The 13,345-nt window shown below is 34.1% G+C and overlaps 1 protein-coding gene across 1 annotated transcript in view; it reads left to right on the forward strand.

Moving 5' to 3' along the window:
• LOC106883548 (vascular endothelial growth factor receptor 2) overlaps positions 1-13,345 on the forward strand; it is a 306,024-nt gene that overhangs the window by 280,930 nt on the left and 11,749 nt on the right. The window contains exons 8-11 of the mRNA XM_052968063.1: positions 1,714-1,824; positions 2,694-2,899; positions 3,773-3,886; positions 6,680-6,791. Of these exons, the coding sequence (XP_052824023.1) occupies positions 1,714-1,824; positions 2,694-2,899; positions 3,773-3,886; positions 6,680-6,791 (543 nt within the window). The remainder of the gene's footprint in view (positions 1-1,713; positions 1,825-2,693; positions 2,900-3,772; positions 3,887-6,679; positions 6,792-13,345) is intronic.

Consider the following 13,345-nt stretch of genomic DNA (forward strand, 5'->3'; position numbering starts at 1 on the left):
CCTGACTGGCTCCCGTAGGATTTTCGAGCGAGATCGTTGCCAGTGCCCCTGGACTGGCTTGTGCGGGTGGCACATAAAAGACACCATTTCGAGCGTGGCCGTTTTCGTGCGGGTGACACGTAAAAGCACCCACTACACTCTCTGAGTGGTTGGCGTTAGGAAGGGCATCCAGCTGTAGAAACTCTGCCAAATTAGATTGGAGCCTGGTGTTGCCATCCGGTTTCACCAGTCCTCAGTCAAATCGTCCAACCCATGCTAGCATGGAAAGCGGACGTTAAACGATGATGATGATGATGATGATTTCAGATAATTGTATAATAGATAAAAAGGGAACTTCATTTCTTATGCAAAATCTGTCTTGTATATACCACCCAATCCCGAATCCATTCACATGGGTACTATAACAAGAATTTGGTGTGGTTTGTTCTATCTGATTCATGTCAGGAATTCTGGTAATGTGCATCACTTCTTAACATAACACAAAGTGTGTGTGTGTGTGTGTGTAAATGTAAAGGTTGTAAATGAGCTGCATTGTTATACAAGTGAGGTTGTTCATTTCCAGTCTTCCATGGAAAATATGTTTGGATATAGGTAAATATTTATCTTTCTTGGAAACAGATAAGGTTGCCATAGAAAATCTGCATCAACAAATTCCATCCAATCCATTCAAGCATGGAATAGTGGACTTTATCCCTTTAGCATTTAAACTGGCCATATCCAGCCAAAATATTCTACCTATTTTATGTTCAAACTGGCCAGATGTGGCCTCTCACACTTGCTCTACACTGCCATTCTAGAAATAATCCATCATTTAAATCTCAAAGGTATGAGATAATACATAATTAATTCAAAACAATATAATAGATAAGCAGAACATTTGCGAAAGTGGTTAAATAATGGTGAGAATCACAATGACAAATATTTATGTTCAGTGTGATGTCCATATTGAAGACTGTCACTGTTTCAGTTATGTATTTTGACCTGGGCTACTATTGTAAAATATGATCTCCTGTCCATACAATTCATAATACATTAACCTCACAGCAAATCTACCTCTTACACAACTAACATACTAGAGGAATAATTAAAATATGTAATTTGTACAGGGTCTGTACCCCGAGTCTAAAGACTGCTTTAAGGCACTAGGCATGTTTTAAAACTTGTCTAGATAATATTTCTCAGTGTATGAAACTAATTGTAGCTCCTAACTATATACTGTGTACATTAAATAACATATAAATATTAGAATTTATGTAAATTGTCATAAATTCTCTGTACATTTCTTCTAAAAAGTTCATTTATTTCTTCTATACTACCATTTGTTTGTACTGGTAATGATTTATATATATATATATATATATATATATATATATATATATATGTATATGAATAATATATAAATATATGCATATATCCATACATATATGTACATACCTACATCTATATGTACACATACACGCATATATATATGGGTACAGGACATCACAAAAAACATTAAACACAATGAGAAACAAAAACATAAAGACGAAGACAGAAAACAAACTTTTTTTCGAACAACGGTGGTGGTGGTGGCGGCGGCGGCGGCTGCTGCTGCTACTGTTGTTGTTGTTGTTGTTGTTGATGCTGTTGTTGTTGTTGTTGTTGCTGATGATGATGATGCTGTTGTTTACTGACTTGGGATAACTTTTAAATCCTGTTTTGTTTCTGTTTCAGTTGAAGCCACTGACAAGGAAAAAAAGTTCTTTCTGGAAGAAATGGAAGTGTTAAAAATGCTGCCACCTCACCACAATATTATCCATCTCATTGGATGTTATACACTCCATGGTAACAAACTTCCTTTATTTAATTTCTCCGTTTCATTTTCCTGTCTTATATTTTTTCTTTATCAACAATTATTGTCAGATATGTGGTGAACATATAAACTTTTGTTGTAATATGTTTGTATTCATGGATATTGCCACATGTGTATAGATACAAATATATTTCACATGTATATAGGCACAGACATATTATGACATGTGTAGACACAAACATTTCCACATGTGTGAATACAAACAAGAAGTTTGTTTTATATCTATGCAGTTTTAGCGTTTAATTCTAATACAGGGAACCTATTTCTACCTGAGATCAGCAAAAGCCTTGTGAATGATGCTTGGTAGATGGAAACTGTGTGGAAACCTGGCAGAAAACTATTTTTGTTTTCAGGTGGTAGACTTAATTTGTCTGGTCCTTTGGTGTCCTTAGTAGAGCCCATTTTGTTGTATACATTCCTACCAGGCCTGTTAGAGCCCCCAGAAAGGGCCATGGGTTTGCCTTTCCTCTTCTATCTAAGGGATGCAAAAATAAAGAAAGAAATATTTATATTGATTTTAAAACTTCTACATAATGTTATCATTGCTCACAACTGTATTCTAAAGTTAACATGGTTTGTCAGACAGGAAGACTGGAGCAAGCAGAGTTATGCACCTTTCCAGAGAGTACAACACAATGTCAGAAATTGCAAGATTTAAGTTCCTGATCATAATAAAAAAGGAAGCATTAAGAACATTGATGGTTAATTTTGATATTGATGTGAATTTGTAGAGCAAGGAGAGTTACGACTAAAATATTCTTTATTCTACTCTACTCTAGATCTTGTACTCCTTATCTAACTTTAAGTGTTGTGTTTTTTTTTTTTTTCTGCTCCATCATAGAGCCACAGCTGATTGTGTTAGAATATGCAGCAGAAGGTACACTCAGAAACTATCTACAACGGCACCGTCTCGGTCAGCAGGAGATTGAGATTAACTCTGGACACCAACAAGCTGTCAGATTGCGTAATTATGCTCTGACACCACAAATGATGCTCAACTTGGCAACCCAGATTTTGAGAGGAATGGAACATCTCTTGAGATTTAAGGTAAATATCATATATCATCTTCATCATCATCATGGGCTGATGGCTTGACAGGAACTGGCAGGGCTAGGGATCATACCAGATTCTATAGTCTGTTTTGGTTTGGTTTCTACAACTGGATGCCCTTCCTAATGCCAACCACTTTACAGAGTGTACTTGGTGCTTTTTACATAGCACTATCACCAGTACTTTTTACATGGCACCAGCACCAGTTCTTTTTATGTAGCACCAACGCCAATATTTTTTACATGGAACTTTGGTTTTAGGATATCAATTCTGTTGTGGTGGGTGAGTCTTCTTGAATACAGCAATGCACTACATATCTATGATCTCTGTTATCTCCTTTGTAAGGCTCAGTGTTTTGAGATCAGCCTTCAATACTTTGTCCCATGTCTTCCAAGTCAACATCTCTATTGATTGTCTGACTCTATGGAATAAACTTAAGATAAATGATTCTCTTCCATTTAAGATTATAATTAACATTGTCTTCACTTTTGTGTCTCTGATATACTTTTCTTGACTACAGTGATGATGAATCAACCCACTGACATAACTACAATTTTTGTTTCAACACTATTGCCATTCACCCATGTTTTGTCACCTGTTATGACATTTTTTCTGAACAGTTAACACTATTCAAATGATCAAACAACTCTGTAGTCAAGGTTTCAAACCAGCAACTATATTATTAAAAATATTTAGGGTTACAAGAAGTTCGCTGTTGGGTGGTGGGGATGAGTTTCATAAAACATCTTAAATTTGTTAAAGAATATTCTTTTTCTTTTTTAAAAAATTCTAACAACTTATCTTGATCCAAAGTGATACTTTATGTCATTTTTGTACTTTAAGTCTTTGTTGCACTTTGTGTCATTGCAGCTTATCAGTTACCGTTTAACTTCAGCCAGTGTTCTAGTAGCAAAAGGTGGTGTGATCAGGTTGACTGGTTTTGGTTTCCAGGAAGATGTCATGTCTCGGAATCTATATGAAGCAGTAAGTAAACTGATTCCACAGTTCTTGTTTACAGTATTTCAAATTCAAATCTTCGTAAGAATGTTGACTTAGTAGAACAGAAATAATAGAATAAGAGATTTACTACTGTACAGTGTTTAACTTCATCTCACTAAATTCTGAGTTCAGATCCTCCCAGTATCAGCTTTTATTTTTATTCTTACAAAATTAATAAAATGTCAGTAATATACTGGATATTTATATCACCTACCACCTATGCCTATACTCACTTTTTTGCAAAGTATTTGTTAAACCTAAAAACTATGAGTGTGAATTATACACAGGGAGTTATTGTTTCTCATTTTTGTTCTCAGTATTGTTCCATGACCATATTTGGTATGGCATAAGTTATATCTATTGTCTAAAAGTTCACTGATGTGTTACAAAGTATTTAGATCTCAATGATAGTGTTACAATTTTCTATGATAATGCTAATGATTATTATATTTCATAATGCTAATGATAATGCTAATGATTATTATATTTCATAAGTGTGCGCCATAAGATCATTAAATCATCATCATCATTGTTTAACATTCCATGCTGGCATGGGTTGAATGGTTTGACAGGATCTGATGGATATAAGAGCTGTATTGTACTGCAGTGTCTACTTTGATGTGACTTCTACACCTGGATGCCCTTCCTAACACCAACAATTTTACAGTGTGTACTGGATGCTTTTTCCATGGCACTGAGGTTGCTATGCAGCTTGCAAAATTAACATCTCCCTTGACTGACTGGAATACAGTAGGGAAGAAAGCAGCTTTATGCTAGGAGACAAGGAGTTAAGGTATGAGAGAAAGGAACAGAACACAATAGGTTTCTTGCTGTGGAGGAGTTACATGTCTACACACATTTAGAAGAGAGGGTGGCAGTAACCAGAGCAAAATTGGAAAGCAATAAAAACAGTGGTTTGGAAATGTCAGGGTGGACTATCAAGGTACAAGATGGGTGAAAGTGAATGGGCACCGAAGAACAGGGAGTGTAAGTGGGTAGAGGTTGCAAGAGTGTGTGGGAGAGTGAGGGATAGTTAGAGATGTGGAAAAGGTGAAGAAGTGAATATAATGAATAAAGAACGATTATCAAAGGATGTTAAGTTTACATTTGAGGGGAGGTAGGGGAGTGTTAGCAACAGCTGTAGAGATTGGGTAGAATTGAGAGTGGATTTAGTGACTAGTGGATAAGGGGGCGGGGATTACAAATAATACAGGTAAGTTGGGGGAGGTAGGTGGAGTGAGAGATGACTTGCTATACAGGGAAAAGGGCAGTGAAGTGCAGCAGAATAGTAATGCTGGTACAGTAGACAGGGGAAGGGAGAGAGAAAGAGAGAGATTATATGTGGTTAGGGAGGTTTTAAGTGTGTGAGGTAGAAGGTGTAATGCATCAAGAGAGCAAGAAATGTGATAGAGAAGGAGAGAATATTGTGGCTCAATAGACTGATCAATGTAAACTGTAGATGGAGAGGGCAGTATTAAGAATGAAGGATAGATATCAAGTGAAATGGTTTTGTGTTGTGAAAAAGATGAGCTGTATTAGGGGATGCTGGTGAAGCATGCAGTTCTGCTTACATTTAATTACCGCAGAAAAATACTGCCATTATAGAAATGATGGGTAATGAGGATTACTTGAAGAGGAAATTGTGCAAGGGACTCAGTTATGCATAGATATTCATTTTGTACTTCCAGAATCTCAGTTTTACTGAGATGGGTGGAATGTGTCATATACCATATATTGTCAGTCATCCAGTCCTTTGTCATCTCCTCTATGATGTCCAAGGTCCTGAGATCAGCTTTCACCATTTATCCAATGTCTTCTTTGGTTTTCCTCTACCACAAGTTCCATCCACAAACTGTCCTCATCTATTTGCATCACTTGTCCATATCAGTTTAATCTTCTTTCTTGCACATCTGATTCCTGTTAAACATTTATTATTTCATAGGTATGCCATGAGGTCATTAAATAGTTATTACATTTTAGGGTTGTGTCACTAGTTTATATCACTCAGTGTTGTGTTCTGTTTTACCTCAATGAAATGATTCACAAGTGAAATGGAAAAACTGGAATAGTGATAGGACAGTGTACTTATTTGTCTATTTATACACTGCTGTTTACCTCAATTTGTGTGTATATGCTGTTATGACAACATAAAATTCTGATAATTTTGTGTTTTAATAACCTGCTAATATTATAAATCAAAACAAAGATATTTGAAATGTTAAAATCATTTAATACATACATTTATATATATGCACACACACACATGTGCATGCATGCATGGAAAATAAGGATAAATGTAAGTTTAAATTAAAGTTCCTATGCATGTTTCACCATTATGGTTGTTTAGAACCCCGTGGTTTAAGTTCCAAATGCAAAAGGAGCTCAACCATAACAGACCATTACGTTTGTCCTAAGACCTGAAGTTCCAGATAGATATAGATGTTCAACAACAATGGAATCTACTCAGTATAATAGTTAATTGACAAGTATACAGAAAGCAGACCAAATTATGAAAATCTACATAACAGCAGCTCTAATAATAGCTCTAAACATAACAGTAGCAGTCATACATCTACTTGTGTACATAATTTCTATTTTATTTATATATATAAATATTTCCATTTAAATTTTTTAGTATTGTACTGAATGATCCATATATATATTACATGATTAAATTTTTTTTTTTTATAATTGATTGACCAATGATTATACTATTATGGCCAATGTAATAATATCCATAGTGACACAGTCTATGATTATTATTTTATTCCATTTCAGACATCATTGCCAGTACGATGGATGTGTCCAGAATCTATTAAAGAACGTATCTTTAACATTACAACTGATGTTTGGGCTTTTGGTATTCTTCTGTGGGAAATCATACATTTTGGTAAAGATCTTCATATTTATAGATATTTTTCGTGTATGTATTAATGCATGTATGAGTATATATTATGTATGTAAGTGTATGTATGTGTGTGCAAACCAATACAACTGTGCCTGGTTAAGCCGTTGATGGCTAAACTGGCAACCTCAGAAAACATGCTTGGCAAGGAAGGTGAACTTTTGGACACTTTATGGGATGAAAACTTAAACTTGTCAAAGGACAGACAAACCAAAGAGAACCCATGGTCAACCAATAATATGTGTCTGTGTAGTCACCTGGTTTAGTGGTTAAGTGTTGATTTCATAATCATAAGACCATGAGTCCAATTTCTGGATAGGGTGGTGTGTTGTCTTGAAGTAAGGAACTTCATTTCACAGTGTACTCAGTTTTTAACTGAACACCAACCCAATGCTGATGCTCACGCCCTCTCTCTCTCTCTCTCTCTCTCTCTCTCTCTCTCCCTTCTCCCCCTCTCTCTCTCTTTCTTTCTCTCTCTAGCTGTCACATTTTCAGTGTTCCACTGGATGAAGGGTGGAAGGGACAAGAGAATTTTTATGTCTGCTCACAACTACAGATGCAATTAAAACAATTAGCAAAAGCATGGCATAAGCTACCAAGTCATACTGAGTCATACTAAGCTTTATGTGTGTGTGTATGTATATATATATATACATATATATATATAGTTTCAAAATTTGAACAGAAATGCAACAAAGGATCAAATAGAAGATTCACACACAAGATGAGACATAGCGAATTCCTCATCAAAAGATCCTTACAATTTCATGCCTTTAACAATAATATTGTTCACTTTTGGTGGTGTCAGCAGCAAGAAGCTTCTGGAATAGTAAATAGCGAACAAACACAACTAAATGTGAATATACAAACAATAAGATAGATATACATTATACAAACAATGTAAGGCCATGCAGCTCTAAGACAAGACAAATATATGGGTAACGCAAAGAAAAGGAAAATGTCCTATAGGACTGGAAAGTAGAGGAGACAAGAGAAATGTAATTGCTCAACTCAATGGTCAGGTGAAGAAAGGAAATGAAGAAGAGAGATGAGAATGGCCATGGGTTATGTGGCAGTGGGAGGAAAGAGAAAAAGTTGTGGAGGTCAGAGAGTCAGAAAGCAACTGAGAGGAATGTGGATGAGAGAGGGAAGCAAAAGAGAGAGAAAAAAAGAAACGAAAATAAATGTTGAACAAAACATATTCAACAGAATGGGAAAAATATAAGAAGTGTGCATAATGTTACATTAAATAAGTTATAAAATTTAAACAGAAATGTAACTCGGAACAAATGATAGTATGTTTATGTATGTATATATCTACCTTGTGTATATAAATTGCACATTGAAGAAGGGTACACTTAAATATTGGTAATGTCTTTTCCTTTATGTCATACAATTATTTGCCACTTATTATTATCTAATGTGTTGGTTGTTTTGAATCCACCTCCATCTTTGTTTTAAAGTGTAAATCAAGCTTCTGGTTTTTATATATATCACAAACTGACAATGGACCTTTTGCTGTAGTTTTAAGGTACCAAAAACATCTACAATAATAAAATACTGCCACATTTATAGTTCCCTTACATATGAGACTGTAGAGGATATAGGAGAGGTCCTTTATCTCTTATATGTTTTAGTCGAATGAATTCACCTTAGTAGTTTTATTTTAAGCCTGGTACTTATTCTTTTGCTCCCTAAGTTATGGGTAACATAAACACACCTATACACATTGTCAAGCAGTGATGGGAATAAGCACAGACACAAAGACACACACACAAACACATATGACAAGCTTTTTTCAGTTTCCAACAAAGGTTTTGGTTGGCCAAAGGTTATAGTAGAAGACACTTGCCAAAGGTGTCATACAGTAGAACTGAACCCAGAACCATGTGGTTGGAAGGCAAAGTTTTTACCACACAGCAACACCTGCACCTATAATGAGAGCAGTTGTGATTTCTTGCTTACCCCTAGGACTGTATCCTTATTACGGTGCCTCTGTTGTCTAAGGGATAGAGTTTGGTTCCTGCAATACTGTTGTATGTCTTCATTTGTGTCAGTGCTTGTGACAAGAAGACATTGGTGAGTCAACAGCCATCATAAACACACATGTGTGTATATATATATATATATATATATAATACAGAATGGTCCACAGCTGTAAGTATTTGGAGTACTGTAAAGCTGATACAAGTTTTATGAACTTGTATGTCTGAGTTTGGGATTTCATTAGACCTCAGGCCAAATGACCAGATGCAATTAGTAACAACAGGATGCTGTTTATTAAAACCTTTGCAGTGGGAACTTTGAAATAGATATGACAGATACCTGTATGATAGGTAGATGGTAGTATTGGTAGAGTCTCATGGTAGGTGGATGGTAGAATTGGTAGAGCTTCATGGCCAATGGAAGTACAACTTTTAGGGTGCTATGACAGGTAAATAGCATAATTGGTAAAGCATTGGACAAAATACTTTATGGTATTAAATAATTTTCATTATGTTCTGAGTTCAGTTTTTGCCTGGTTGCATTTTGACTGACTATCATCCTATTGCTGACACTAAAATAAATACTGAAATAAGTGGAATCACCACCTGCTGCAAAAATGTGTTCAACTATTGACCTTGTCATGTGAAAGACCAGGAGATATAGTTGCATACTTGGAAATAAATAAAGGTTTGTAACTGGTAGGGCATCTGACAAAAGAAAAAATATTGCCTCAATGAGACTTGTGCTAGCATGGAAAAAGTGGGCATTAAAATGATGTTAATACACTCACTCATCATCATCATCATCATCATTTTTCCATGCTTGCATCAGTCAGATGGAATTTGTTGAGAGAGATTTTCTACAGCAAAATGCCTTTCCTATTGCCAGCCTTCACTATTATTGAAGCAAGGTGATATTTCCCATGGCCAGAAATATTTTCATGGAAGGCTGGAAATGAACATCATTTTTATGATGGTGACACTCATTTACAATTGTTGTATGATGTCAAAGCAAAAACATATACACAGACACATGCACACATATAGATATGCTTGCATACACATAGACAAAAAATCTACTAAGTGAGAGATTCAAACAGTATCAAACTAGAGTATTATTATTTCTACTATTACTAATAAACCATTGCTAAATGAGCTGGAATAAAAATTTCAATAATTAACCAATTCATAAAATAATTAGACAAAGTAGGTAGGTAGCAATGTAATTCTCTTGACACTAGGTCATTCAGTGCAGTACCACCTATCTGAATTCTTCATGTCTAAATAATTCCTTCAATACCTATGTATCAATTACTTATCTGTTGGGATTAATTATAGAAAGTCTTTGATATTCTAATTTTCAGCTTTGTTAAGCAACATTCTTGAACAATATTTACTTTCCCTCAATACAGACATAGTGTCAATTTACATACAGTTATCGTTACTTCACCACAGTCTGTTAATACAGACTTCACTACCATTATTCTTGGAGTTTGGTATTTGGCTCTCTGATATAAGCAGCACGGAAGAACTTCTATTTTCAATAGGTTTCATGTAAACATGCTTACGCTTTGCAATTCTTTAGATTTTAAAGAACTACAATACTTTGTGATTTCATTACTTTTTGTGAGGGTTAGTTATTTTGATTATTGCTTCTTTTTTTTTTAATTTTTTTATTTTTTTTTTTTTGTTATTTTTGGTATTTTTGGAATAAAGAATTCATCAAAGTTGTTTTCTGAAATATGGAATTCACAACTGATGTTTTATGCAACAGAACAATCTTGGTGAAAGAAGTTTAATTTTACCATTCTTTAACACTTGGAATAATTGAAGAATTGATTTCCTTTGATAGTTACTATGAAATAAATTCAGAAACGCCTATATACATATACTCATAGATGCATAATAGTGTGTGTATATATATATATATATACACACACAAACACACACACATACTCAGATACAAACATATTCATTCACGCATATATACATACACAGATACATACATGCATGTATACACAAATACCTTCATATATACATTTGTATCTAAAATTTAGCTTGTAATAACTACATATACACATACAAAGATGTATGTATGTATGTATGTATACACACAGATTCATACATGGAACAACATGTATACGCATACACACAAGTAAACACATATATACACGTGCTGATACATTCACACATATTGCTGTTCTCTAAATTCCAATGAAAAGGAACTTGTTTTTAGGTTAGAAACTAGCTCTTTCATTGGAATACATATATACATGTATACATACATGCATATACATACAAACATTATGCACACAAGTTCCTTTATGCACAATGGTACAAAGAAATCACCATCTGATATATACCCATAGAAGCATTTATGTATTGTGCAAAGTGAGATTTTACATATGCACATATATGTAGAATTATACACAGTAAAAGAAAGCCAGATATGCACATATATTTACATATATGCATACATATATGCTTGCATACATACATACATACATTACAAACGTACATTACGTATGTACATTACACACTCACACACACACACACACACACACACACACACACACACATGCATAAAAGAGAGAGAGACCCAGACTTCATTATATACAAACTCGCATAGAAAGAGAAAATACATATTCATATATACATATAGTGACTGAAATATTGACACATATATGTAAGAACATAGTCACACACATGCACTGAGAATTACACACACACAAACATATTTATAGTGACAAATATATACAAAAGCATATTTATAATGCTGAATGCTTTCACAAACAGACACATTGAGAAATGTATATCAACAGCTATACATACACAAACAGACATATTAATATACCAGATGTCCCTCAATTATGGTAGAATTTAGACATCAATATTATACTAAATACTGTCTTAGTAATTGAAACTCTTGGTGTAGACACATGCATGCGTGCACACACACCAAACTTCTTTCAGTGCTGCAGAATGGGACTGAACTCAAAACCACATAGTTGGGAAATAAACTTCTTACACATACATGCTACACACACATAAAACTCTGAAAATAATACTGTAAAATTTATATTAAACTTCATTTACAAAGAATTTACTTGCACTAGAAATCATTTAAATTCATTAAAATCAACCTCAGTCAAGATTTCTTCTGATTATCTGAGTAAGTTTTCAAATAATAATAATCGTATTAATAATAATCCTTTCTACTATAGGTAAAAGGCTCGAAAATTTGTAGGGAGGGAACTAGTCAATTACATTACCCCTGTGCTCAACTGGTGCTCATCCCCAAAAGGATGAAAGTCAACCTCAGTAGAATTTGAACTCAGAATGTGAAGGCAGATGAAATACCGCTAAGCATTTTGCCTGGCATGCTAATGATTCGGTCAGCTCACTGCCTTTAATAATAATAACTAGCTGGACCCATGAAAGATTCACGGAAAACATAAAAATGTAAGCACCTGTAAACAGTGTACTGGTGCCATGAGAAATGTTTGTATATTATGACCGTCTGTCTTTACCTTCTGAGTTCAAATTCTGCTGAGATCAACTTTGCCTTTTATATTTTTGGGGTCGAAAAATTAAGTATCAGTTGTTTACTGGGATCAGTCTAATCAACTGGCCCCCTCCCCACTAAAAATTCAGGCCTAGAAAAGTATATTGTGACAGTTACAGAATATAGAAAGTAATGTATCACCAATGACTATATAATCAAACCAAAATATTTCAGTTACACAAACGTAAACAGAATTACTATTTAACCTTTATTATTTTTGCTTGCTTTGTAATAGTGAACTGTTTTTTTTTTTATCCTATTCTCAAAGAAACCCCTTGTAAACACATTTATAGAACATGTTTATCATTGCAGACATTGGCAGAAACATACCCTTAGTTCATATAACTGATTTCTACCATTCTATATAATTTGACCTTTGATTGTCTTCTTACATTTCACTTCCACTAAATATATCTAATTCCACACTTTTAAGCTTTATTCTAATTCACCCATCGCTCTATATTTTTCCACTATTAGTTTTCTACTAATCTCTTTCCTTCTCCTCCTCCTCTTTCTATAAGTTACCTTTGACATTGTATCTACTAACGTTTTTTTTAAAAAAAGCTTCATAGCGTTCCCTTCATCATTATACACAGTCATCACATTCTGTTAAAATGTCTTATTAATATGTTTGGTTTCATTCTTTTCCTGATGAAAAGATTGCATTGTTTTACACCATTTTATTCCTTCTGGAATAATACCAATGTTGTCTTTGAAACATATGTCAGAAGTAAAAGAATTTGAATAACACCTGTGTTTAACTCCATTTATTCGTTTATCTATATAATAGAAAACATATCACTTTAACCCAGAGTTTCTACCTTTATAGATAGGTTATTGCATCCTTGTTTCTTCTTTGAATTTTTGCTACCCTGGTAAATGTCTATTTTTTCTGTGTTATTTGTACACACTGAAAAAACACACATGCATTTATATATGTATATATATATATATATATATATGAGTATATATATATATGTATATATATG

The sequence above is a fragment of the Octopus bimaculoides genome, chromosome 5, assembly GCF_001194135.2.
Source record: "Octopus bimaculoides isolate UCB-OBI-ISO-001 chromosome 5, ASM119413v2, whole genome shotgun sequence".
Taxonomy (NCBI): Eukaryota; Metazoa; Mollusca; class Cephalopoda; order Octopoda; family Octopodidae; genus Octopus; species Octopus bimaculoides.